Source organism: Cetorhinus maximus, chromosome 26 (assembly GCF_964194155.1).
Source record: "Cetorhinus maximus chromosome 26, sCetMax3.hap1.1, whole genome shotgun sequence".
Taxonomy (NCBI): Eukaryota; Metazoa; Chordata; class Chondrichthyes; order Lamniformes; family Cetorhinidae; genus Cetorhinus; species Cetorhinus maximus.
In genome coordinates, this window is record NC_135904.1 from 19,503,182 (window position 1) to 19,530,971 (window position 27,790).

The following is a 27,790-nucleotide window of genomic DNA, read 5'->3' on the forward strand; positions in this document are numbered from 1 at the left end:
GTACAAGTGATTAACACCCATGCCGAGGACAGCTGTGGCTCAGTTCATAGCACCCTCGCCTTTGAATCAGAAGGTTGTGGGTTCATGTCCCACTCCCGGAAACCAAGAACTGTGAATGTACTCGAAAGAGTTACATCTTAACTTTAGTTCTGGTATGATAGCCAAGTGGTTATGGTACTAGGCTTGTAACCCCAAGATCAAGAGTTCAAATCTCACCATGGCAAATTATGAAATTAAAAAAAATACCTACAACCTGAATTCTCAAAAGAGTTACATCTTAACTTTCCGTGGGGACTGGGGTGTTTTATCGACCCCTTTAATCATATTTTGATTTAATGTTGGTAAGTTTCCTTTGCATTTTGTCTTTTGTTTTTGCAGTTTCCCTTTAAGGGGTTGCCTTTTACTTTGTCCCTTGATTTGTTAATTTAGTTTATTTGCTTTGTAACAAAAGAGTTGCATCTTAACTTTCCTAACCCTGCTGCTACGTCTTGGTGCTCCCCGGACATCCACAGTGGAGGCGGAGGCAGCCTGCTGACTGCTACACCCTGTCTGTGATGATCTTGGGCGTCTTGTGGAAGGCAGAGACCTGGAGGGTTTCAGCCTGCTTCAGAGTCCTGCTGTGTAGCAGTGGCACCCTCGGCCTGTGGAGCTGGAGCTGCTGAGGTCATGGGATTCGGATGGGCCAACACTCCTGGAGTCACCTGAATGGATGGCCCAACAGGGGGTGTACACCTGCTGATCCTCCTTCCTATGGCTGCCAAGGGCCCCTGGCTGACTCCTTGAGGAGAAGGGACAGCTGGAGTGAGATCAGGCTGTGCCACACCCTTCATCTACACACTGTTAGAGGCCAGCTATGGCATCAATGACGGAGTGACGTCCTGGATCACGGTCTCCATGGCAGTTGCCACCCTTCTAGTGTTGACCTGAGTGCGTTGGCATGCCAGCGCTATCACCTCAGCCTGAAACTCTTTCGAGTTATCAACAGTCACAGATTGCAACTCTTTCGAGTACAATCACAGTTCTTGGTTTCCGGGAGTGGGACATGAACCCACAACCCTCTGATTCAAAGGCGAGGGTGCTATGAACTGAGCCACAGCTGACACCTCAGCCTGAAGGTGAACGGACTCCTCCATCATGCCTTGCAATCTGAGGAGTGCAGCGGACATCCTTTCCTGATGTTCCCAAGCTTGCCTTTGCAGCTCCAGCAACTGTGACATGACTGAGTCCAGAGGCTCATCATCCGACTGGGACTCAGCAAATTTCTGGCCTCCGGCAGTCATCCGAGTGACGGACACCTAGGAAGTTCCTGCCGCGACCTGATGTGGATCAAGAAGTGTGATGTGCTCACCAGGTTGTGATCCCAAGGCTACTGCAAAGCTAGGCTCCACTGAGGTGTGTGTCTCTACGCTGGTGGAGGGTGCAGGTGAGCACTGTGATGGGTCTTCAAGGAGGGTTTCAGCGGAACTCCTCCTCTTGGCTTCCCTCGACTTGATTGGAGGCCCTGGGTTGTGGACTCTTGGCTGTTTCCCAGATGTACCTGTGAAAGCAAGAAGAGGTAATTAGTGTATGGCAGTGGCTTGTGAAACAGGACACATCACTCACAGCACGGTTGCCTGATGGATGTTGCACTGTTGGATCCTCACTTGGGAGAGTATCGTCAGCCCAGGAGCAGTCCAGATCCTTGCCAGCTGGATGGCTTTGTTTTCAAAGTCCGTGAGGACCTTTTGATTTCGGGCCGCCTTCCACCAGTCTGCGACCTCTCCTCTTCTGTGCCAGCTCGTCCTGCATGAATAGAGATGGAGAGAGTGTAAGCAGGATACTTGTGGGCCAGATGACAAATATGCCTGGAATGTATGGGTGGCGAGTGTTCCCATGGACGGGATGAGGGCAATGAAGGTATGTGAGAGTGTATGAATGGTGATGTGCCTTAAACTGGCAGTGAATAAGGGCCCTGTGGATGTGTGATGGGTTTGTAAGTGGGTGAGTTGAGTGTTGAGATGAGTGACTTACCCTGGCGGAACGAAGGAGATCATTCATCCTCTGCTGCACTGGGTGGCTGTCCTCCTTTGTGGGGCGCTTACGCTGACCACTGCTGCCACCTCCTCCCAACCCGGATTGGTGGTAATGTTGCCTCTTCTGCGGCCAGAGCGGCAGTAGAGGACATCACGGCAGACCTCCACTGCATCCAAAAGGCGCTTGAGGGGCACATCATTTAACCTGGGGGCTGTAGTCTTTTTGCCTTTCAGGGCCATCCTGTCTTTCATGTAGCAGTCCTGGGCTGGAAGCACAGAGGTGTGTGCGTGACTGCACTTTAAATATGGCACCCAGGGTGATGAAGCAGTGAGGTGATGGCGTGGCGGGCGAATGAGACCCCAACCGCTGTGGAAAAGGTGTGTTTCCGGCAAACACATAATTAGTGTAGTGGGATTGGGGCGATACGGCATGAGAAGCCACTTTTGCGGTCAGCAGGTAAAACGTCGTTTTCCCCACCCACTGCTGCACTTAATGCAAATCTGGGATGATTTTGCCCAATGGAAATTGTTGGGGGGAGCGATGGGGTTGTAATATTGGAGGGATGATGGAGGTGAAATGCTGCACTGCCTAGAGTCATACCTAGGGCAAATGAAAGATTTTTTTTTTAATTTATTGGATATGGGCGTCGCTGGCTAGCCCAGCATTTATTGCCCATCCCTAATTGACCTTGTTCAGAGGGCATTTATGAGTCAACCACATTGCTGGTCCCCAGAGCATTACCCTGGGTCTCTGGATTACTAGTCCAGCGTCATGGTTGTGGTTGTAGGAAACCAACTATTTCAGCCCTAGCTGGAATGCCTAGGCCCACCCATCTTCAGCTGCTTTGTCATTGACCTTGTCTTCATCATAGGGTCAGAAGTGGGAATGTTCACTAATGATTGCACAGTGTTCAGTTCCATTTGGAACTTCTCAGAAACTGAAGTTGCCTGTGCCTGCATGCGACAAGACCTGGACAACGTTCAGGTGTGGACTGTTAAGTGGGAAATAACATTCATACCACACAATGCCAAGAAATTACTCTCTTCAACAAGAGTGTGACATGCAACAGATTGCTAACCCTGAATTCCCCACCACCAATATCCAGGAGGCCACCTAACTGAACTGGCCACATTGAAATAAAGGCAAAGTGCTGGAAAAAGTTAGCAGGTCTGGCAGCATCCATGGAGAGTGAGTCAACATTTCAAATCAAAGATGAAGTCAAATCAAAGAAGAATCATTTGGATTTGAAATGTTGGCTCTGTTTCTCTTTTTCTTCACAGATATTGCCAGACCTGAGTTTTTCCAGCACGTTGTTTTTATTTCAGATCTCAGTATTTTGCTTTTATCTTGCCACATTGAAGCTGTGGGCAAAGGCCAAGGCCAAAAGCCAAGGCCAAAAGCTGGGTATTCTGAAGTAAATGGCTTCTAAAAGTCTTTTCACTGCCTGCAAAGTGCAAGTCAGGATTGTGATGCAATACATTCCATTTGCCCAGATGAGATTTCCAACAAAACTCTAACTGCAACACCATCCAGGACAAAGCAGCCCACTTGATTGGCACCCAGTCCACCCACTTGATTGGCACCCAGTCCACCACCTTAAACATTCACTCCCTCTGCCAATGGCGCGCCGTGACTGCAGTGTGTCTCATCTACAAAATGCACTGCAGCAACTTGCCAAGCTGCCTTCTACAGCACCACCTAAAAGGATATATTGGCACATGGGAATACTGCCACCTGCAAATTCCCCTCTCACATTATTCTGATTTGGAAAAATATCGCTGTTCCTTTTTATTGCTGGGTCAAGATTGGAAACTCCCCACCGAACAGCACTGTATGTACACGACCTGGACTGCAGTGGTTCCCAGGGTGGCTCACTCCCAGCTTCAAGGGCACTTAAGGATGGCTCATAAATGCCCCTCTTGCCAGTGATGGCCACATTCCATGAATGAATAAGTTTGAAAAAATTATGAAATAGGATATGAGAAGGAGAATTAGTGATAAAGATGCACTCATCTTGTATGGTTATAGCACCTATTTTTCCTCTTTTTCTCCACACACCACCCCCCACCCCCAACTTTTTCTGACCCTGCCTCCACAATGGCTGCTCCAGTGATGGCAGAAACTCTTGTCTGTTGGGGTAAGCCACACTTCTCCTCCCCTGTCGGTGAGATTCTGCTGCCTCCCGTTATATGCCACCTTGCCCTGTGAGAGAGAGTAGAGTGTCAGTAAGTGTTATGCAATCTGGCTGTCATGGTTGAATAGGTGACATTGTATGAAAGCTATGAGCTGTGGATATGAGGCTTGTAACAATGCTAAGTGTATGAGGGTGAGATGAAGCTATAAATGTATGGTATGATTCTTAGTTGTTAGAGATTGTTGATTGGTGAATGATGGGGTGTGGTGCATTCAGCTCTGTTGGAGGCTAGTTATGCAGTTAGTGGGATATGGCATTTGCAGATACACTTGCTGACATTGACCACTTGTGTGAGATCATTAAACATTTTAAGGCACTGCATCCAGATCTTTGGGGCTTGACTCTAGCATCAACTGCCATAGCTATCTGGTCCCACTGCCTTTGCAAAGTTGCCTTGGAGAGCCTCTGGTCCCCTGATAGTACAGGTAGTGGAGAGGAGCATAGATACAATCTAAGGCCCAATATAATGTCAAATAACCTTGGAGCATTTTCTCAGCCCTTTTTTCTCCCATAATTTGCTCCTCTTCCTGCTCAGGCCCTATTCCACCAACCATTCCAGAACCTACTGCGGCCAGAATCCATCTCCCCTCTAAGAGGTGCAAACTGGCTTTAAGGGGTGCTGGACTCACATAAACTTGGGTCATCTGCTGAGGTATGCAGCCACTCAACAGCGCATTTAATGCTGGCTGTATGTTAGCAAGCAGCAGAAAGTTGGAATGGTGTTTGCATTGGAAGCTCCAGGCCTGGATTCATTGTACATCACAATCCCTGTTCCTGTTTTCACTCCCATACACCCTTTATTCTGAGTTGCAATAAATGGAGAATGGAAGCCAGTAATAGGCAGTAATTTCTATCCACTTGCAAAAGCAGAGATCGACATGTTTAAAACAGACCTTCTACTCTGTGGGTGATTACTTGGGTTCCAGTAGCCAATGTGTAAGTAGATTTTGTTTCAGTAAAGACTGAGTCAAAATAATACAAATGTAAGTCTTTAGATTAGAAAATTTAGCTACAAGGAGAGATTTGGGCAAGATTAAGCAAAATATCCTGGGCTGTGTCTTTACTTACCCTTTCTTTTCTGCTCCTACCCCTTCTCTAAGCACAATGCGGCGAGGTGGTTCAGATAAAATGTTGTTTAAGGATGAGATGATAATGGAACTGAAGGCTGAACTGGAACGATCACTAAGCAGCATCAGAACAAAACGTCATCAAGTGACTCAGTTTCAGAACGAAATTAAAGAAAGTCAAAAACAAATAGCTGAGCTAAAGGAGCAATTACAAAATACTGAAAAAATGGCAAGAAGTCATGAGGTCAGTTGTATGGGTAATTCAATTGTTTTCAAATGTTATATTTGATGAAGTAGTATTGAAAATAAAAAATCCCTACCCACTTAATTTTGTTGACCTACTTGTCATACAATAAGGAAAATGTAATTGCTTCAATCCACTGACCATCAACTGAGTGCAGTAACACTTTTGTGACTAAATTTAAATGTCAAATAGCATTTAAATAGTTTTTGTCATTCGTTCACAAAAGAAATTAGATGTCTCCAGTGGACTGATTCTCTTAATCGCATTTAGAAATAAATTTTCCAAAAAGTCTTTGTGCTTGTGTTCAACTTTAACTGCCCCTTTTTTCTGCAAGCTATTTTCATCTACTATTATTTGTATGTGTCAGACTTCCAGATTGGTTTATGTATTGTCTTAACATTGCTGTCCTTTGCCTTTAAAGCCCTTATACATGCCTCTAAAGCCCTTATACATGCCTTCATGACATTGAGACTTCTTGCTGGCCCCTGTCTTCTACCCTCCCTAAATTCTAACTTGCTCAAAACTCTCTTACCCATATCCTGTCTCTCAATAATATTCATTTTCACTGATTTTGTATGGCTGTGTTAAATTTAAAATGCTTGTAGATATACTCCACCATCAGCTTATCCTGTTCTGTCTTTGCAATTCCCTTGAGTCCTATATCCTGCCCAAAAATGGCTTTCTGTGCACTCCATGCCACCATTGGTTACAGAATGTTCAGCCAACATGGTTCTACACTCTGCCACTCCCTGTTTAATTCCTCCTGCCTTCCAACTCGCTCTACCTTTAGAAAGACCTTCCTAACTTGGTTGGTACCCATTGGCTTAGCTTAATTTTTTTAACATGCTTTGGCATGTTCCTTGCATCTAAAAGCATGTTAGATTTTCTGGACATGTCGTTTGTATGCCTGACACCAGACTCCTGAAGCAACTACTCTACTTAGAGCTCAGCTGTGGCAGGAGACTCCCTGGAAGGCAACAGAAACACTTTAGAGATGTCCTGAAAGCATCACTAAAGAGGTCAAATATCCCCACTGACTCATGGCAGTCCCTGGCTTGTAACCAACTAAAATGGAGAAGGTTCATTCAGGGAGGCACCAAATCCATTGAAAGACTTTGTCAGGAACATCCGAGAGAACCTCCCAAAAACCCATCTATCTGCCCTTTCAAGCGCCATCTGCCCCACGTGTGGCAGAGTCTGCAGATCGTGCATTGGACTTATTGGCCATCTCAGAACCCATTGAACCAGAGTGGAAGCAAGTCACCCATGATCCCAAGGTGTATTACCTGAGAAGAGTCAGATGGCTTTATGTACTTCACTTCTGCTGAAGTCTTAGAAAACTGATTCCTTATGACTTCTTGAATTATTTATCTTATTGCTCTTCAGCATTCTTGAGTAGTAGGGTTTCTTTTCTATAAATTTCAGTCCAACACTGCAGATTTTTTTGGCAGTTTTCAATGAGTGGAAGCTCACTCAATCCTCCATCTTGTGCTTGCATGCCATCAGCTGGCCTTTAATGGTGGAAGTTCAATTGGAAGCATGACTTAATTGTGAAATATTAGAGTGTATTAAAAGTGAGACTTTTTTTCTTTTTGTATTTGCCAAATCGGCTGCTGTGGGAAGACTTAAAGCTAAATAACTGAATTTAATTGTGTGCATTAAGGTGAGAGCCAGCACATTAGAAAAGCAGCTGGAAGCAGTAGGACCCAGCTCATCTACCTCTGAAAAGGCTCTCCGAGAAGAAGTTGAGAAGCTGCAACGCGAAATGCAGGTTCTACTCAAAGAAATTGAGGTGAAAATTGAATTCCAGCTCAAAATTTGTGCACAACTAGGTTATTGCATTTCTTGATTTAATCCTTACTTTAAAACTTCTACTTTCTTATTTAGAATAAACAACAGCAGATTGAAAAACTAACTGATAGTGAGAAACAATTTAAAGAAGCAAATCAGGAGTTATATAATGAGATGCGTCAGATGATCCAGGACTTTGACCAGGATAAGCAAGAGGCAATTGACAGGTACAATGTTACAGCTATTTGAATGAGTAGTTAGTGTATTTCAGATCAGTTACAATAGTAGATAATAGATTTTTGCATCTGTCCAATGCATTAAAAGCTTTACTTTGATGTGAGTGGTACAAAAAAAGTAACTTGTTCTTGTATGCTTGTTTTTGTTGTATGACGTAACACTGCAGATGTGAGCGAATTCATCAGCAACATCATGAAGATTCCAAATGTCGACTTCAGCAGGATCTGCTGGAGCAGCACAAATTAGAGAAAGCTCAACTGACTGAGTTTTATAAACAGCAGATCACACAAGTAAAGTGAGTTTGTGATAGACAGACTTTACAGGGCTTATTCTGATTAATTTGAATTATAACTTCATCAATTGTAGTTCAGTTTTATAAACTGGTGTTGTCTAGTAGAATTCGCTAACTAATCACAGGTATGGCAATGGCAACATATTGTAGCCGCTTGCATTAATTTTAGTGAAAAACTCTTTATGTACACTGACATAATACAGGTAAATATACTGCACAAACATCTTTCACCATTCTGTAGCCAAGGAAGCTAAACACTTAATGATCAAAAGACACATGCACACTCTGTTTCGGCCTTGTCATTTTGTAAACTTGATGTTTGAAGTACACATGCAAATGCCACCCAAACAAGAGTATTGAAATCACCAGCGTCATTGCTATTGCAGACAAAAAAAAGGACAAATAAAGTATGTTCAAAATGAGCCAGTATGAATATGTCTGAGCGATATAATACACCTAGAACTGGGTATGGGTAGTTCTGTGACTAATGAAATGATACTCAAATTTCTTGCTGGATTAAGAAGGTATGATGGAATTGTCTTATTTTCTGGACCAACTTTTTTTGCTCCTAAATCCTTTTCATGCTGTAGCAATCACCTGGAGCAATTGAATCACGAGATGTCTGGAGTGCAAGAGTGCTACATTACCATCTGTAAAGAAAAAGACTCCTTGGAGAGCAGATTGAGAGAAGAAATGTCCCTCAAGTTATCAACAACTGAACAGGAAGTTAGTATTTAACATGAAAAAATATTTATCATTCATGTTCAGTGGAAGTTTTGCATATCATAATTTGGGGTGGGAAATCATTAAATACCTGTTCATTTTGAGACTTAGAGACAGCATTACATAAATTCCTCATCCTACTTTTATTTAATAAAAACCTCACACTAGTGCCACTGGTTCTTAAGTTCAGGCCTTGCCCCACTGGCTGAATGGTGAATGTAAAATTGTCCAGGCTGACTAAAAGTAGCTATTGGGAGGATATATTTTGTCAAATCTTCTGACTGATGGTTCTAATGAGTGCCAGAAGTTCTACATTTGATATACATATATTTCACAAAGCCTTGTGCTTTGGAATAGAGTGGCGCTAGTGGGGTCTTGTAGATTATCAAAAACAGATTTTGTATTTGATCAGGTGACTATCTTTTAATTGTTTTTCTTCTACCGAGAAGGCTAGTTGGAAGATGCCCAGTTCATCAGAAGAGAGATCCCAAGTTCTGTATGTTTTCAAATTCCTGTTACTATTTCATACAATAATGATCATTAGCCAAAAAAAAAGTCCAGTAGCTTAAATATAATTACCAGAATGGCTAGTTATTGTTGTTAGTTGCAACACTGTCCTTTCACCATTTCAAATCTGAGTTCAAATTCAACCCAGTTTGATGGGTTTAAAATCTGTGTGTTAGGATCCGAAATGAAGCTAATTTGGGGAGGTACCACAAAATCAAATTACTGCAGATGTTGGAATTCTGAAATAAACATGGAAAATACACAGATCTGGCAGCATTTATCACTGGTTTCTTAACTACAGCATCAATTGTCAATATTCAGATGGGTGATGTCTGCTGTCATAAATAGAAATGTCCCATTTGAGCAGTAGGGCAGTGTTTTTTTTAATTAATTGTGCAGGCAACCTCTACATTGGGGAATCTCCACAAAATACTAGGATACTCACGATCTTAACTTTTAAAATGCAGCGTCAGTTATTCAAAGCCAAGATGCTCTCATTACATTAAAACATTTTTAGTATGCAACGGCAGAAGTAATGAACCAACAAAAAAAATGTAGAATTCTTGAGGTACAGCAGTCATGTCATGCAGTAGGCCCAGATCCAAACAGTCAAAAAATTAATAAGCTTTTAGACCTTTGATAAGGACTTTTTCCATTCTCAAATATAATACTGCTTGTAGAAAAAGGAATATTTGCTCCTCACTATAAATATTACTGCACTCTAAATATAGTACTTGAAGTGTAAATTTTAATATTTCAGATGAAAAAGGCATTTTCAGAAAAAATGAAAGAGCGTTTGAGTGACCTGCAGGCTGAGCTGGAAGAACAACACAAAGCTACAATATTAGCTGCAAGGGACCAATGGATGGCAGAAAAAGAAACTGACATTGAGCAGCAAATTGAGAGGCGTGTTGTACTGGCCAAAACACAGTGGCAAGAAGAACAACAAAAGGTGATAATACATCTTGCTAATAATGTAAATGTGGTCAAACTGTGCTCTATTGATCCTTTGCTGTCACCACCATCTTGGGAATGAAGAGCTTGTAGATTTATTCTCAGCTTCAGAAAATAAATCTCCTGTATGCTCAGATTTTACTAGTGGTATTGCCTGAAATAAAGAGTTACAAAGAATTTTTTAAAATGCTTACTTCTTGAGCTTGACATCAATTTATGTACTGATAGTTGTGTATGTTGCTTTGTGTTCGCAATTTTGTTTTTTCTAAACTAATTGCTCTATTTAATCACTAGAAAATTAATCCCAAATACAATAGATTTTATTGTAACTAAATCTCAAATGTTGGTACTACTAACAGTAAAACTTCTCTAGAGTGTTATTTAATTACCATTTTGTGTTTTCTCTGAATCGCTGGAATTATGCAAGGAACCCATTAAATGTGAGGTTGAGGATGTCTGGGATCCTGAAGGTTTAAAAAAAACTTGTTTGTATAGTGCCATTCATGATCTAGGGATGTCCCAAAGTGCTTTGTAGCCAGTTAGTACTTTGAAGTACAATCGCCGTAAGTAGGGAAATGTGGCAGCCAATTCATGCACATCAAGATCCCACAACTAATATTGTAATAATGACTAGCTAATCATCTTTTGGGTTTTTTGTGATGTTGGTTGGGTAAAATATATTGGTCAGGGCACTGGAAGAACCCTCCTATTCTTTCAATAGTGCAGTGGGATCTTGTACACCTATTTGAGGGGGAAAAACAGTGCTTCACAGAATTAATTACTTTTGAAGTACAGAGACTATTAGACACTGCTTATACATCTATCACCTAGATGCGGAGTCAAGGATGTTTTAATTTCAAGCATTGTCATTGCTTGATTCAATTTTTCTTTATTAGCTTAAAGACCAAGCAATACGTGCAATTGAGACAGAATGGCAGCTTCGTCTCCATAAGACTGTGGAAGCAGTAGAGCAAAAGACTTCATCTAAGATGGATCAAACTTGTCAAACTGAGCAGTTCTCTGGCACAGAAGTTTATACGTCCCAAGAATTAGAAGCTCGGTTTGCTAGTTTAAAACTGGAGCATCAAGCTAAGGAGGAAAATATAATGGCAGTTGGAGAGGCCTCGAAACAACTTGAACTAGAACTACAGAAAAAGCATGAAGATAATGTTGCCAAACTGGTAAGATATCAAACAATGCTGCCAACACAGAATGTGAAAAGCAATGACTAGTAATATGTAAACATTGACCTTTCCAAAGCACTTCCAGTTGTTGAAAGATTTCATACATGTCCCTGAGACATTCCAAAGTTTTTCACAAATTACTTACTTTTGAACTGGATTAACAGTTCTTATAACGGCAAAAAGTGGCAGCTAGTTTTGTGCAGTGCAACATCCTATAAACAACGATTGGATGAATGACTCATTATTCTGTCTTTGGTAGAGTTGGATTGAGGGATGAATTTGGTCCATGAGTGCTGAGAACACTGTCCTTTTTACTCTAATGGCGTAAGATCTTTGACATCAGCCTGATATCTTTGACTTGAAGACAACAGTACTACTTTCTTATCCAGCTTGTCACTCTAATGCTTTAATTGGTAGAATGTTAATGAGTGCTGCTTTTGAGTTACCAAAAAGCTCCACTGTAATAATGATGTTTGCAAATGTTGTTGCTTTCTAGCAATTTCACAGTATTTACAAAACCGCATTCTAATAATCTCAATGGTTAGCTGATTATTCTATATTTGACAAGAACTAGGAGCAGGAGTAGACTGTACAGACTGTCGAGCTTCCACTGCCATTAAATATGATCATGGCTGATCTTGGGCTTCAACTTCATATTCTTGCCTGCTCCCCATCTCCCTTGATTCCCTGAGAGACCAAAAATCTGTCTATCCCAGCCTTAAATGTATTTAACGATGGAGAATCCACAGCCCTCTGGAGAAGGGAATTCCAAAGACCCTTGAGTGGAGTAATTTCTCCTCAAATTGGTCCTAAATGATTAGCCCCTTATCCTGAGACTGGGTCCATGTGTCAGTTTCCCAAACCAGTGGAAACAACCTCTCAGCATCTACCCTATCAAGCCTCTTCAGAATCTTGTGTATTTCAATGAGCTCGCCTTACATTCTTCTAAACTCCAGAGAATATAGGCCCAATTTACAAATTGACAATCCTCTGGGCCATTGCTGGTAAAGCCAGGTGAAGATTTGGCAGATTGAATCTTGACCATAATGCTTCGTTGCTTCCTGATAACTGTGACTGCGCATATTGTTTTTGAATGCCTGGATTGTTCCATTTCAGAAACTGTAATTCTCTGCAGGTTTCTACTGACCTTGCAAGTATCTTTCAATTGAGGGAAACCTACCTAAACAGAAGCAATTTAGTTCAGATGAACTGAGTGCAAATAGGGATAAGCACAATCTAATAGCCATTACAGAGACGTGGCTGCAGAATGGCATAGATTGAGACCTGAATATTGAAGGGTATGTGACTCTTAGGAAGGAAAGGAAGTTAGGAAAAGATGGAGGGGTGGATCTGTTAATTAAAGACGGCATTAATACAATAGAGGGGGATGACCCAAGTTCAGGAAACAAGTGGTTTGGGTAGAGATGAGAAATGATAAAGACAAGAAGTTGCTGGTGGAAGTGGGGTACAGGCCCCCTAACAGTAATTACATGGTAGGACAGGCTATCAAAGAAGAAATAGTGGGAGCTTGTCAGACAGGTATGGCGATTATCATGTAGATTTTAATCTACATTATAGACTGGAACAACCAGATGGGCAAAGGTAGCTTAGATGTCAAATTCATAGAATGTTTTGGGGATAATTTCTAAGATCAGCACATTGTAGAGCCAACCAGGGAGCAGACTATACGAGACCTGGTATTGTGCAACGAGATAGGATTAATTAATTACCTCATAGTGAAGGTAGCGTTAAATCATAATGTTGAATTTTACATTCAATTTGAAGGAGAGAAGAGGTGGGGCTAAGACTAGTATTTTAAACTTAAATAAGGGCAATTATGAGGGCATGAAAGCAGAGCTAGCAAAAGGGAACTGGCAAATGAGTTTAAGGGATAGGTCAAAGAGATGCAGTAGCAGACATTTAAGGGGATATTTCAGAATGTACAGAATAGATGCATTCCAATGAGAAAGAAAAATTCCAAGGGGAGGATCCACCATCTGTGGTAACTAAAGTTAAAGATAGTATTAAACTTGAAGAAAAAGCATATAATTGCGCTAAGATGGTTGGCAGGTCGGAAGGTTGGATGGAATATAAAAAAACAGCAAAGAATGACTAAAAGATTAATAAGGAGGGAAAAATTAGAGTATGAGAGAAAGCTAGTTAGAAATATAAAGACAAATAGTAAGAGTTTCTATAGATATTAAAAAATAGAAAAGTTAACAAAGTGAGCGTTGGTCCTATGGAAAGTGAATCTGGGAAGTTAATAATGGAAAATGAGGAGAGGGCAGATGAATTGAATTAGGTATTTCGTATCAGTGTTTACGATAGATACAAGTAACATCCTAGAAATAGCTGTAAATCAAAAATTGGAAGAGAGGGAGGAACTTGAGAAAAATACAATCGCCAGGGAAGTGGCACTGAGCAAATCGTTGGAACTGTGGGTTGACAAGCCCCTGGGTCCTGATGGATTTCATCCTAGGGTCTTAAAAGAAGTGGCTAGTGAGATAGTTGATGCATTAGTTCCAAGACTCCCTAGATTAGGGGAAGGTTCCATTAGATTGGAAAATAGCTAATGTAACTCCTTTTTTCAATAAAGGAGGGAGACAAAGCAGGAAACTATAGGCCAGTTAGCCTAACATCTGTCATAGGGAAAATGTTAGAAGCTATTAAGAAAGATGATATAACAGGACACTTAGATAAATTCAAGGCAAAGTTAACATGGTTATGTGAAAGGGAAATCATGTTTAACCAATTTACTGCAGTTTTTTGAAGAAGTAACAGATGCTGTGGATAAAGGGGAACCGATGGATGTACTGTACTTAGATTTTCAGAAGGCATTTGACAAGGTGCCTTATCAAAGGTTATTGCAGAAGATAAAAGCTCATGGTGTAGAGGGTGACATATTGGCATACATAGAAGATTGGCTAGCTAACAGGAAACGGTAGGCATAAATGGGTCATTTTCTGATTGGCAGGTGTGACAAGTGATGTGTCACAGGGATCAGTGCTGGGGCCTCAACTCTTTATTGTTAGTATAAATGATTTGGATGAAGGAACAGATGGTATGGTTACTAAATTTGCTGATGGCACAAAGATAGGTAGGAAAGTAATTTGTGAAGAGAACATGAGGCTACGAAAGGATATAGATAAGTTAGGTGAGTGGGCAAAGATCTTGCAAATGGAATATAATGTGGAAAAATGTGAAGTAGTCCATTTTGGCAGGATGAATGAAAAAGAAGCATATTATCTAACGGTGAGAGATTGTAGAGTTCTGAGATGCAGAGGGATCTGGGTGTCCAGGTGCATGAATTGCAAAAGGTTGGTTAGTATGCAGGTGCAGCAAGTAATAGGGAAAGCTAATAGAACGTTATCGTTTATTGCAAGGAGAATTGAACACAAGAGTAGGGAGGTTATGCTTCAGTTATACAGGGCATTGGTGACCACATCTGGAGTACTCTGTACAGTATTGGTCTCCTTATTTAAGGAAAGATGTAAATGCATGAGAATGTTTACTAGATTAAGACCTGGAATGGGTGGGTTGTCTTATGAGGAAAGGCTGGACAGGCTAGGCTTGTATCCGCTGGAGTTTAGAAGAGTAATCGGCGACTTGATTGAAACATAAGATCCTGAGGGGCCTTGACAGGGTGCATGTGGAAAGGATGTTTCCTCTTGTGGGAGAATCTAGAACTCGGGGTCACTGTTTCAAAATAAGGGTTAACCCATTTAGGAACAGATGAGGATTTTTTTTTCTCTTGGAGGGTTGTTAGACTTTGAAATTCTCTTCCTCAAAAGTTGGCTGAGGCAGAGTCCTTGAACATTTTTAAGGCAGAGGTAGGTAGATTCTTGATAAGCAAAGGGGTGAAAGGTTATCTGGGGTAGGCAGGAATGTGGTTAAAATCAGATCAGCCATGATCTTATTGAATGGTGGAGCAGGCTTGAAGGGCTGAGTGGCCTTAATTAGTACTCCTAATTCGTATGTTTGTATGTATTTCTAATTCATATCAAGATGCCACACCCCAAATTTCTCAGATCCTTAACCCACATCCCCCCACCCCACACCACAGCCTTATCTGTGCCGTGAGTGATTCCTCATTCTGAGTTTTCAACCTCAATCTCAGCTCCCCCCCGCCCTTGCCCTCTCTCTTAATTTCATTGCCCTCCTGTGCTCCCTAAATATTTCCCACCACTTAAAAGCTTCCTGCCCACATTTGTGGCAAGCAATTCAAACTTGCCATCTCCCGTGGCTCTCTATAACCAAGGCGGCCATCTGTGACATCTTCGCTGTATCCATTACCACCCTTATCCTGTACCCCTTCTGAACCCATTTCCTTCTGTAGAAAATACCCTCCCCTGGCATTTACAGCTTCAATTTAAAACTCCCAATTGCCTAACTTTGGCCTTCCTTTCACCACAATACTTTGCAGCTGTCAATTTTCTCAACCACTCCATTACCTCTGGCTTTTGATGTCCTCATTCCAAGAAACACCCCCATCCTAATTATTCCTCCCAGAACAGCTCTAATCTTTAGCTCATCAGACCTAACGAGCAGGCTTGAGTGTGTTTGGCACATAACATCACCATGCATCATTGGATCTGGCTGGTCCCATCCAGCTCTTTCAGACCTTGTTCTCCTCTGCCAAAACCACCCAGTATTCTAGGATTGTCCTGAAGATCAAAGATAAACCCCAGGCTAATTTCTTAACTACCAGCTATCTCCTTAAAATCCCTTTAATCACATCCACCAATAAATGTGAGGAGCCCATGGAGTTCTTTATCATTTTGGTTGAGATTGTCCACTACATATCTCTGCTGCTTTTCCCCCTTTTCTGTTTGCCTACCAGTCAAGCCTCCCCTTGCTGTAACCCTGAATCCATGTGTTTCTCTTTCTACTTTCTCTCCCATCTCTGCTTATGCCCCCTCCATGCTCATCTCTTCCATCATTAGTTCCCTTGGTGTTACAAAGATATAGTTGAATTTATTACTGTTTCACCTTAGGAACTGAGCATCATTACTGTGCTACATACACCTCTGAGGAATACCACGGAAAATCATCTAGTGCATATAAAATTGTGATTTCCATTTCAATATAATTTGCTCTTGCTCCTTCATTTACATTGGCTAAAGGAGACCATCCTTGTCTTCCCCTGGATTATCACCAGCACAGTGATAAAGTACTTCAAGAAAGCAAGAAGAAATGTACTCCATGATCCTTTTGTGGAGATGCTTCAGACAGTGAGAATATTGCAGGGAGTACAAGATGTTCAAACAACTGATACCAGGAAATTGGTCAAAAAGAATTATATGATGGTTGAGCCATAGCTTAGTTATGAAGAACGGTGATTCAACTGCTAAGCAGTGACTTGTATCTATCTTCTAAATATGCAACCATTTTATTTTATAGATACTTCAGTTTGGTTGTTGGTTGCTTTTAACAGTAATCTGTTGTGAAGTAACATGTCCTGGTCTTTCAGGTTGAAGCAGCATTAACAAATGCACGTTGTCGTTGGTTAGAAGAATTGACCAGCCTGCCTGAATACAGAGCCAACTTACAAATTGAGGAGAAGAAATGGGAGAGAAAGCATGAACAAGATGTGGCAAAGCAGGTAAAATGTTGTAGGGGTAGCCATTTTGTACAAAAGATTTGACTGTCAGCATCTAGTTATAAATGCATTATTTTCAGTTCTAGAATACTAAATATATTACTGAAACTAAGATACAGTATCAGCCTTTTGAGTGTTTATTTTGTGCAGTTTTCTTCAATGAAACATCTGCAAAATGTGATTATTTCTTAACCTCGTTAGCATACATTCATTTAGCGAAGCATCTACAATAATACCAACATACATTAAATCATGTTCTTTTAAGGATACAAGTCCACACCAGTTCTAATTGGATCTGGTAATTTGTTGATGATTAAAGACTATATTATCTTTGTGCCAAATTCACAACTTCCAGAATAGTGTCTTATCTATGCGTCAAAAGCAGCCACTTTGATATGTAGTGCTTTTCATATTCAGTAAGGGCATTCATTCAGTGCTTGCTTATTATCTCTCATGAATGCATTCTTCTAAAGCTATTCCATTGTGTTATGGCACAGCCGATGGTAATGCTTAGCAGCTGAAGTCGCAAAGGGGAACTTGAAACAACTGCCATAACTATTTTGCAATTTGTATAACTTTCGAGATGTGTGCCTTGAATTCGGCAGTAATAATACCACTGAATCATAGAGGTTTCTTACAAAACTAAATTTTATTAATAGAAGAAATGATTTTTAGAACACACATAGATCTACAAATTACTACTATGATAACTTCTAAACCCTTTAGTTAACTTAACTCCCAGTTACACTTTCGTTGAGGCAACAGTAAGACACACAGATTTTAAAAAACCCAGGCAAAATATGATACTCTGAACAATCCGATTTAAAGTGAGTTTTCTTAACTTCAGTTCTTTGTAGGCAGCTTGAGACTTAGATACTGGCGGCTTTTCACACTTGCTTTAGATTTTAGAATGCCTACGCTTACACACAGCCTTCTCTCTTTTATACATATTTTCCCCTTTGAGTGCAAGTTCCATCGTTTCACTATGTCTTTGGACTTTACCTCTCTAATACTAAAAACCTCTCATAGTACCAATTTTACCAGTAATCTTTGGGAAAAATAAACACACTGGGCTGAACCTTCGGCTCGACGAGTGGGGGTGGGGCCTGCTCACTGAGGCATAAAGTGGCGCGGGGTGACATCGGGCATGCGTCCTGACATCACTGTACGTCATTTAAAAAGCAATTAAGGCAATCAGCTGAGTTGCCCATCCAACCTTAAGGTTGGCAGGCAGGCGAAGAGCCCAGGCGGCCTTCGCAGTTTCATGGAACCTCATCCATGGGTGGGATGAGGTTTCATGAATGATTTAAAATATTCAGAAAAATTTTTATTAAAATTAATGCACATGTCCCAGCTCATGTGACAGTTTCACATGAGGGGACATGTCATAATTTTTACAACACATAATTAGACTGTTTAAACTTAAAACTAATCTCCCTGAGGCACCTCAAAGCAAAAGAGCGCTCTCCTGACTCAGGCAACCCCTCCTCTCCCCCCCACCCACACGGAGTGCTCAGCGCTTCCAGGTGCACGTCATGCTGGACAGGCCTTAATTGGCCCACCCACGTAAAATGGCGGCGCCCAGTTGATGGGGGGCACCGATCGGCTCCACGCCTGCCCCCGCACAACCCCCGCCAACTTGGACAGGGAGAAAATTCTCCACACTGTTTCTTAACTTCTGGCTAGTGAAACATTTCACCCCTCCTTTGAATTCAAACTAGTCCGGTTTACTTAAAATGCAAATGTTCCCTTTACCTCCTACATTCTAAAACTTCCCCCATGTTTACCTACTTAACATTTCAAACCTAGCTCATCTTATACATCAAAGCCTTCAGGCCAGCTGCCTTTAATTCAATTCTCACACCCACACACGCGCGCACACACACACACACAATAAATTCCAATAACATTATGAAAATTATTATATTTCCTTGACAATTGTTTAGTCAATTATTCTTGAACTGCTATTAATTTTTGGTACTGAGTGATCCACTGACATGAGCAATAGTTCTGTGTCTGTCGGCTTGGCATGGTTGGTACGCACTCCTCTGGTTCAGTAGATTGTCATTTTGGAAGTTTATACTGAGGTCCTTCTGCTGTTCTGGGGGCTCAGTTGTATGTTAAGGATCCCATGGAGCTATCAAAAGCAAAGGATTCCCTTGGTGTTCTGATGAACATTTCTCTCTTTTCAATACTGCCAAGAGATTAATTAGTCATTCATCTTAATGCTTTTTGAGAGATATTATTGGTGCACAGAATTGCCTCATTTGCCTACCTTTCCAAAAAAAACAAATTATTTTAGACAATTTTGTGATGAGGTCATAGAGAAATGCAAAAATTATGTAAACTATGGTTTTCCTGCATATTGTAATTTGGTAACCAGACTCCTACCAAGGTAAGAGCTTGGGAGCAGAAAATATGGAATGTTGCAAATCTTTTAAAACAATTAAGACAACTTGAAATAGACTTTGGAGAAAAACATATTTGATGATTTTAATTTGATAAGCTGAAGTGTTTTTAAACACTGTAATACAATGTCCTGTTCATTATGCTTGAATATTTTCCCAAATCCAGTGCACCTGGGAACTCTGAAGAGACCTATCAAACCTACAATAGCACATTCATTCCTTCAATAATATATATTTGCATTCTATTAAATATTTAGTGCACATAGCAAACTTGTTGTTGGTGTTTATGACATCAGTAAGATTTAATTAGTGCACTGATTTGTAGGGTCTATGAAATTATGACTTGCAACCTTTTCCATTAGGTAATGCATTTTACAATGACTTTTTGGTTTTAGGATTACATTTCTTTTTAACGTGAGGGAATATGGTGGGAGAGAGCATATTTGCTTTGAACCATGCCATTGCTGTATTAATTAATTTAATCAGATCACTTTGGTCCAAGAAAATATTAATTTTTCTTAAATGGATTTGGTAAACTGATCCTTGGTTGTTATTTACAGGTAGCAACAGTACTGAAAGCAAATGACGAAAAATGGAAACGTACTTTGAAAGGATTTGAGAAAGCTGGGTCCAGTGTGAAAACGGCAGAGCTGCAGGAAAACATACTTGCTCTAGGACGCAAATTAGAACTTCAAAAAGAAGAAGCAGCAGCAGCAGCTAAAGCTGAATTGGCAAAAGTTCGAGCTCAATGGAATAAAGCAAAACAAGAAGAGATTAATAGAATTCATGAACTCAATGAAAAGGATTATCAAACCTTTTTGGCTGAACATCGAAATAAACTCAGTGAAATTCTTAAAGAAGCTAAAGAGGACTTTACCCGACAGAAAAATGAGTTGCTTGCACAAAAGGAGGCAGAATTAAACCTTTGTCTCCTGGAGAAGCAAAAAGAATGGTCAACTCGTCAAGAAGAGCAGATTAATCGTGAAAGACAGCAGTATGAATTTGAGCTTGTTGCTGAAATTGAACATTTTCTGAGTGAGATCTCCAAACACTTTGGAAAGTCAAAATCTGCATGTTTTAGAATGGAGGAATATTCTAACACCGCCAAATCCACATATGAGCAGGTTGTTAAAGTGAAGGACCGCCTCCAGAAGGTTTGCGTGAAAATGGTTGAAGAGATCCTTGAGACTGTCCAGAAAGAGGTAAAGGCAGTTAACTTTGTGGTGACAGTTCAAAAGATGTGGCAAGTTATAAGTTTCATATCCATACTAAGTAGTTAAAATTGAATTTGTGATGGGAAATTTTATGGCGGATTTGATATTGTTGCACATACCTACACTCAACAAAGATATTATGAAAGGACAACACTACAAGATAGCTAGTTGAGAGAAGTAGCTACATAAAACAATAAGGGGTTAGATTATATTAAGGGTATTCCTTCACAAACTGACTGGGAAAACTAGAGCTCTATCCATGCGAGATTAATCACTGCCATATGAATGACCTAGTGGCTTTGTTTTAAAGGCAATGTTTAGCTCGGTTGTTCAGAAATCTTCATTTATCAACCCTCTGTCAGGCCTGAGTTAGTTGAACTCAACCTGAATAGCTTGAAGAGCACTCCAATAGACCTTAGCAACCTGGAACTGGTGGAGGAAGATCAAAAAATAAAATGGAAGATTTCCAGTTCTGATCAACACCTAATGACTTCTTGAAGTGTGTCTGCATGAGCCTGGAGATGGAATTGGCCAAATTGTGATAGCCAACACAGAACTGCATAGGTTTGCAAATGAAGAATAGCTAGTGTGGAAATATAGCCCAACATGAATTTATGCCAAAATCAGAAAATGCTGGAGAAACTCGGGTCTGACAGCACTGTGGAGAGAGAAACAGAGTTAACATTTCGAGCCCGTATGACCCTTCAGAATTGTGAATTTGTGCCTCAGAGAATTGGTCATGGCAACAAAAATAAATGGAAAAAAATCCATAACCCACTTTTTATGCTTCCCAGTTTGTTGTAGCCTGCATGAAGCTGACATGGTGAGATCTCATCTGCACAGTGGTCTCTTAGTATGATGGATTCTGATGAGTTCTTCCTTCACTTCGATGGATGAGTGTTCAGCAAAAAAAAAAGTTCAGCCTATGTTGATGTCAGCTCATGGGTGACATTAGGCCAAGTCTTGATTTGCATTATCAGCTGCAAATACTGCGTATGAAGTTGGTGTTGGAGGGATGGATGGAGATATTGGCTTTGCATCATGCTCACTTGTCCTGAAGGCACTTGACTCTCCTCCTCAAATGCCAAAATTGCTTTATGACAGAGACATCTCCATTTCGGTCTGTCTGAGGTTTTTTTCCCATGCATTGGGACCTAGCTTACAATCTCTGAGGCTGGCTTTCACATTGTCTTCATAACTAAGTTTGGGACATCTTGTAAAGGAGGTTGCTGTGCTCAGTTGGCGGTAGATTACTGCCTTTGGTATTTGGGAATCTTCCATGTGAACCACATGACCTACCCAGCGGAACTGAGCTCTGATGAGCATGCACTCCATGCCAAGTATGCAGCACTTTGCAAGAACCTCCGTGTTGAGATTTTTCCTGCCACCTGATGTTGCAGATGGACCTGTGAAGATGAAATGCTTTGAGTTGGCTTTGTGATCCCAGTAGGCTGTCCAAGTCTTGCACCCATAAAGAATTGATGTAGGGACCACTGCCTGATAGACATTGATCTTTGTTCTGAGACAAACTCCATGCTTTTTCCAAAGTATTTGAGCCTGCCAAATGCCGAGTTTGCTTCATCATCCAGTGTAATGTTATTGGAGAGGATACTCCCAAATTAGTAAAACCCCTGTACTGAACGGAGGGGTGTGTTGTTGATGGTGACTATGGGATCTTGAAGTACGTGGCCAGGGGCAGGTTGATTCAAAATCTGTTGTCTTGAAACTTATCGCTAGGACAAAACAATCAACAAGCTTTACACCAAACTCCAAGTTGAGACTCCTCAGCGAGTCTTGTTTCTCTTAGAGCGGCTATGTCAATGTTGTGTTTACTTAGCATTCTGGCTGTGATTGCTGTTCTGCGCTCTGGTCTCATTGCTGTCTAGAAGTGTTCTGTCATTCCATGCAGCGAGCTTCATACAATGACTGGTGGTCTTGCTCTTTACATTTCAACTGTGGTGAATGGATGACCAGCTAGGAGCAGTAACCTGGCAGGTGCAGGGAGAGCAGGCTTTGTTTAGGCTTATTTTTTCTTCACCTTCCCAGAATTGGTGAGAGCAGCACTGTACCTGCTATTGTCTCAGGAGGGTACGAACTGCACATCTGCCCCAACCTGTGGCAAGCGGCCGTCACCCCGAGGCTGCCTGTATGCAGGGTCATGACTGAAGACTGCCAGTAGCATCCTCTACCTGTCCCTGTCATCATTGCCCCATTTCCACAGAGCGTGATATGTTTAAAGTTTTGTTTGATGACTTGCTGAATGAACTGGGAGTTAAATATATATTTCAGTGGGTAGAGTTTGTGCAAAGCTTCTCCCACTCCCTTATCCAAGGCAGCTAATACTACATTGGTGCAATGCATGCCACAAGTGTAGTAGCTGAAAGGATGCAGGTTTGATTTTGGAGTTGTCCTTCTCCTTGAACTGCTGAGCAGGTTGAGGAGCCTCACCTACCCTTGACATCACTGTCCAGTCCATTGGCATTATTTGTGATCTTCTGCACTGCCAGCTGACATATATTTTGCTATTTCGACCATCACTGGGGTTTTGAAATCAGAGTTGTTTTTTCCTAGGTAGACTGCCAATTGAGGCTTGACTAGCTTTACCAACCCAAAACTGTTTGGTTTGGAGATGCCAAACACCAGGCTCCAGAGCTCTATCCACAATTCTAAACTGGGATCGGCACATGAAGCTGGGCAGTAGGAATTTGATTAGGGGAGACTATTTGAGACGCTGACCATATGGGACTTCATGTGGATGAAGAGTATCTCAACTCCTGTCCTAATTCTTCCTAACCCTTTGACCGCATCTCTTAGCTTCATATCAACACAACTTCATGCTATGCTATCAGACTTAACTGTGTAGTGTAATGGCAAATACATTCTTGCTTGAGGAATTAGTCATTTTTGTTTGGAGTGGCATTTGTGCTCCTTTTATACTAAGTGAATGCCTTCTTTATTTTAATGTCTTGATCTTATTTCTCCATCACTTTCTGATAGCAAAGAAAGATTCTGTATTGTTCATAATTCTAAATTAAGGTTTGACAATTATTTTAACTGGCTTGTTTTATACGTTGGGTACCTTGTTTCCTTCTTTCAGGAGGGCAAATTGGATCTGCAGAAGGCATTAAAAGAATCTGAAAGACAACATGAAAAATACAAAACAGAAAAGGAAGTACAGCTTAGGAAACTGGAATTATCTGAACTTCAGCTTAAACAAGAACTGGAGCATTTACAGCATAAGCTGAAAAGTTTTGCACAACAAGGAGAAACCAAATATGGTATTTTAGTTATTCATTCCAAAATAAATTTTTTAATGGTCACTATTTTAATGCAACAGTTCATAGTTCCAAAACTGACTTAAACTGTTCAGCAGATAATTCTGACTATGTAAATGTTGTCAGCAGTGGTAAGTTCAAGTTGTTAACTTTCATTAAACTTTTGTCCAGCAATTTTCTGTTTTAATGAACTGCTCAACTTCTTGAGTTTCATTTGAGAAAATTATGCATGGCAATGAATTTTCTTAGTTCAATATCAGCTGGCATAGGGTTCATTCCAGCTGTTAGTTATAGGTGAATAGCCAGCAAAAAGGTAGAAATTAAGCTTTTGGTGTTCTGCCAAGGTTATATAAACTAGTAATTGTTCAAAAATCTTTGTGAAATGCTCATTTTTAAACTCAAAAATTAACCTTTAATGTCAGTTTATTTTGAATAATATTTTTATTTAAACCCTTTCAACTTAAATTATCATTATTGAACTTGTTCATTATTTCCTTAGGCTGTGTCGTCCGGTCGGCGGGTGGGGGCAGGGCCCACTCACTGACGTGTAAAATGACGCGGGGTGACGTTGGGTGGGTGTCCCGATGTCACCCCGCATCATTTAGATTTTCAGTTCAGCGGGCGCACAGCCAACTCGGCTGCGCACCTGCTGAACTGTCAACGGCCGCTTAAGGCTTTTAAAAAAAGTAATTAAAGTAATTAATGGACCTGCCTGTCCAACCTTAAGGTTGGCGAGGAGGCCAGGCGGCCTTTGGAAAAAACATGAAACCTCGCCCATGGGTGGGATGAGGTTTCATGAGGGATTTAAAAATTCCAGAATGTGTTAAAATCAAAGTTATGGACATATCCCAACTCATGTGACACTGTCACATGAGGGGACATGGCAGTGAAATTTATATCTCACCTTTATTTACTGTTTCAATTCTGAGCTGACCTCCCTGAGGCAGCACTTTGCCTCTTAGCACTTCCTGGCGGACGTCACGCTGGGCGGGCCTTAATTGGCCCGCCCACGTAAAATGACGGCCCGATTGGGAACCCACCTGCCCGCTCCTGCACATTCTCCCCCCACCCCCTCCAACGAGGGGAAAATGTTGCCCCTTGAGTAAACACCTTCAAAAAGCTGGCCCTTTGGATACTTTAATTTTTCCTTTTTCCCAGTTATCTTGCACGAAATCTATCATGTGACTGCACTAACTAAAGAGAGAAGAAATCATTAGCTTTTATTATTTCATCAAAAAACAAATCTGTTTTTACCAGATATTTTTATCTATACAAAATTAGGAAATACAAATTTTATTAGATATACAGGTGAAATGTTTTCTTTTGTTCCAAATGAACAAAAAATGTTTAAGAAAATGAAGCAATTTGGGATAGCCCCTGTCATCATTTTACCTAAACTGTAACATGGCTGCTGCTTGTTTACTGTGTAGGTTATATTATTGATAACTAGTGTCTTAAATACTTACCCTTGTCATCCCTGGCTTCATAATTCAGTCCTCTGGCCTGCTTCCTACTTTCTTTTCACCTTTCGCCATATCCGTAATAGATGCAAGAAAATAGACCAGACGGTGGGAAAACTATAAGAATCATGTTTCATCAGAACCAAACTAATGTTGTATTTCTCAGCCAGTCTCCAATTTGATTAACCCAATAAATATTTAGTTACACCTCCTTCCATGGCTAATTGGCCACTTCTGCTTTATTAAGAATTGGGTGGGGGTAGCACTTAATTCTGAATTCCCCAACTATCCAAAAAAGTGGCTGGGATTAACAGTAAAATAAAATATTGTCTTCGTCCTCTCCGCACTGGGGGAAGCGTCAGGCACGCACTACCATCCGCCTCTTGTGCCTTTGTCCCCGTACCCCTGCACGTTGTTTCTATCCAAATAATCATCCAACGCCCTCTCGAATGCCTCGATTCAACCTGCCTCCGCCACGCTTGCAGGCAGTCACGGCCTTCCAGACCTCAACCGCCCGTTGTGTCCACAAGTTAAAATTCTCTAGCAATTCAGAGATGCAACCGTAAAAAATAATTACCACTTTTTCACTCCTCTCCAGGCAAGCTTGATTTACTTCACATGAGGCAAAGGTTTTCCATGTATCTTGCTGTAAGTTAAAAGGTCTTACAGTACTTGAGTATCTAGAGAGCAAGGGACAAGTTCTAACTTTTCTAGTGTAAACCTGTTGCTCCTTCATCTTCAGAATAAATATTTAATACATACTTAAAGCTAAATTACAATATGATATCAATTTTAAAGTTGCCCTTTTTTTTCACATTGTGACTTTGTCCCTGCATAGGAAGGTGACCCAAAACCTTGAAAAGATAATGTAGAAAAGTGTTGTAATTGCATTTCTATAATGTTACAATGTTGAAAACTCTTTCTAATACATCACTTCAAAATATGTTTACAGATGTAGTTTCTGGAAAGGAAAACTTAAGTCCTGAATACCAGCCATATGAAGAACAATGCAGACAGCAAGTGCAGAAATTTCAACAGGAAGGCCAGCAGCTCAAGAAAAAGCTGGAAAAAATGTATAGGCAGCTTCAGCACACTGTTCATGAACACAAAACTGAAGTACAGCACCTTGAAGGTCAGTAATTCAACTGAGACTAAGTTGATACTGATCTGAGGGGGAGTTGGGAGAAATATGTAAAACCATTGGGCTGTTGCCTTCTCTTTAGCATGTTTCTCCTACCCTTCTTGAGAACCGCATCCTTACCTTTTTTTCTTGTGGAAATACTGTTGATTGTCTATACCAGGAGTTAACCATTTCACAATTTATTGCTATTTTTCACTAAAACCTGTGTAATGCTGTTTCTTGCATCCCAAGGGTAGTCTGAGTAAGCTTTTGAAAGTCATTCTTTGTAACTAGTCATTTCCCTAAACCTGTGTTATTGCTATACCTGATTGTTGGCACATGAAGATCTGCTTTACTTGGCTCTGATTCTGTTAACACATTTTCAGCTGTAAATCAATGTCAGTTGTTGGTTTCAAAATTATGAATGCTTCCCAATGGTCAATATACACAATCCCTGCTTACATTAACAAAAACAGAAAATACTGGAAGCACGCAGCTGATCTTGTAGCATCTGTGGGGAGAGAAACAAAATTAATGTCTTGGATTGATAACCTTTCTTCAGGACTGGTAGAAGTTAGAGATGTAACATGTTTTAAGCAAGTACAGAGGCCAGGAAAGGCAGGGGGAGGCGGAAGCACAAAACGGAAGGGCATAAATGGGAGGAAAGATAAGAGAGATCAAATGACAAAAGGTATGATGGTGCGTAGCAAAATAAGATGGGAAAAGTAAAGAAACAAAAGGTGGGTATAGGTATAATTGTGAAAAGCAAAACCGTCATCACTAAGAGGTGCATTCAAAAACAAATGGGGACAGAGACTGTGATCTGAAATTGTTAGACACATAGACATTCCTGAAGGCTGTGAAATGCCTAATTGATTAGTGAGATCTTTAGTTAGTAGGTATATATTGTATATGTATATAAATATATATTACATTGTAGGTACTATATTGCATCCATATCATTCAAGGCTTCTCTGCTACAACCTCTAGTTTTAAAAAAAGTAAAGGTGTAGTTTACAACAAGCCCCTAATGTGAAGTGGGGAAGAGGTCACCTGGTTAAAATGGCCATATACTAATGATGTAAGAGGTATTGATCCATGTGGCAAGGCAGAAATTCACAGAATGAGGAGTGTTGTGCCTGTGGTAGGAAATAGCATTTTCATGACCTCTGGTGCCTTTGGGAAGTTGATTTAACTGATTTATCGCTTGGGTTCTTTTATTTTTGACATTAATACATTTTCCAATCTTGTTACCTAAATAGTGATTAAGCCACCTTGTGCATTCAAAGATGTCTGAAACGTGAATTCTGATCTGTATGCCACTCAGCTGAAAATCTGTCGATATGTAACGCTATGTAAGCAGGAGCTTGTAATGTGATATTCTGAAGTAAGCTAAATTTTTCATGTCCTTAAGAAATGGAGCTATGGTGGACTTTCCACTTAGAATTATTAATTTAATTTCAAGAGTCCTTCCGTTCACAAAAGCAAGAAATACCTTGATCTTTCCA

The 27,790-nt window shown here is 40.8% G+C and overlaps 1 protein-coding gene across 7 annotated transcripts in view; it reads left to right on the forward strand.

Moving 5' to 3' along the window:
- Positions 1 to 27,790, forward strand: part of cep152 (centrosomal protein 152) — a 95,390-nt gene that overhangs the window by 49,457 nt on the left and 18,143 nt on the right. For 3 of the 7 annotated variants that reach the window (XM_078530291.1, XM_078530289.1, XM_078530294.1), the window contains 12 exons: positions 4,124 to 4,150; positions 5,308 to 5,518; positions 7,182 to 7,310; positions 7,406 to 7,536; positions 7,713 to 7,841; positions 8,429 to 8,564; positions 9,829 to 10,020; positions 10,919 to 11,203; positions 16,677 to 16,808; positions 19,774 to 20,415; positions 23,525 to 23,705; positions 26,115 to 26,294. In XM_078530291.1, the coding sequence (XP_078386417.1) occupies positions 4,124 to 4,150; positions 5,308 to 5,518; positions 7,182 to 7,310; positions 7,406 to 7,536; positions 7,713 to 7,841; positions 8,429 to 8,564; positions 9,829 to 10,020; positions 10,919 to 11,203; positions 16,677 to 16,808; positions 19,774 to 20,415; positions 23,525 to 23,705; positions 26,115 to 26,294 (2,375 nt within the window). The remainder of the gene's footprint in view (positions 1 to 4,123; positions 4,151 to 5,307; positions 5,519 to 7,181; positions 7,311 to 7,405; positions 7,537 to 7,712; positions 7,842 to 8,428; positions 8,565 to 9,828; positions 10,021 to 10,918; positions 11,204 to 16,676; positions 16,809 to 19,773; positions 20,416 to 23,524; positions 23,706 to 26,114; positions 26,295 to 27,790) is intronic. The other 4 variants (XM_078530293.1, XM_078530290.1, XM_078530295.1 and 1 more) reach the window with 2 other exon arrangements.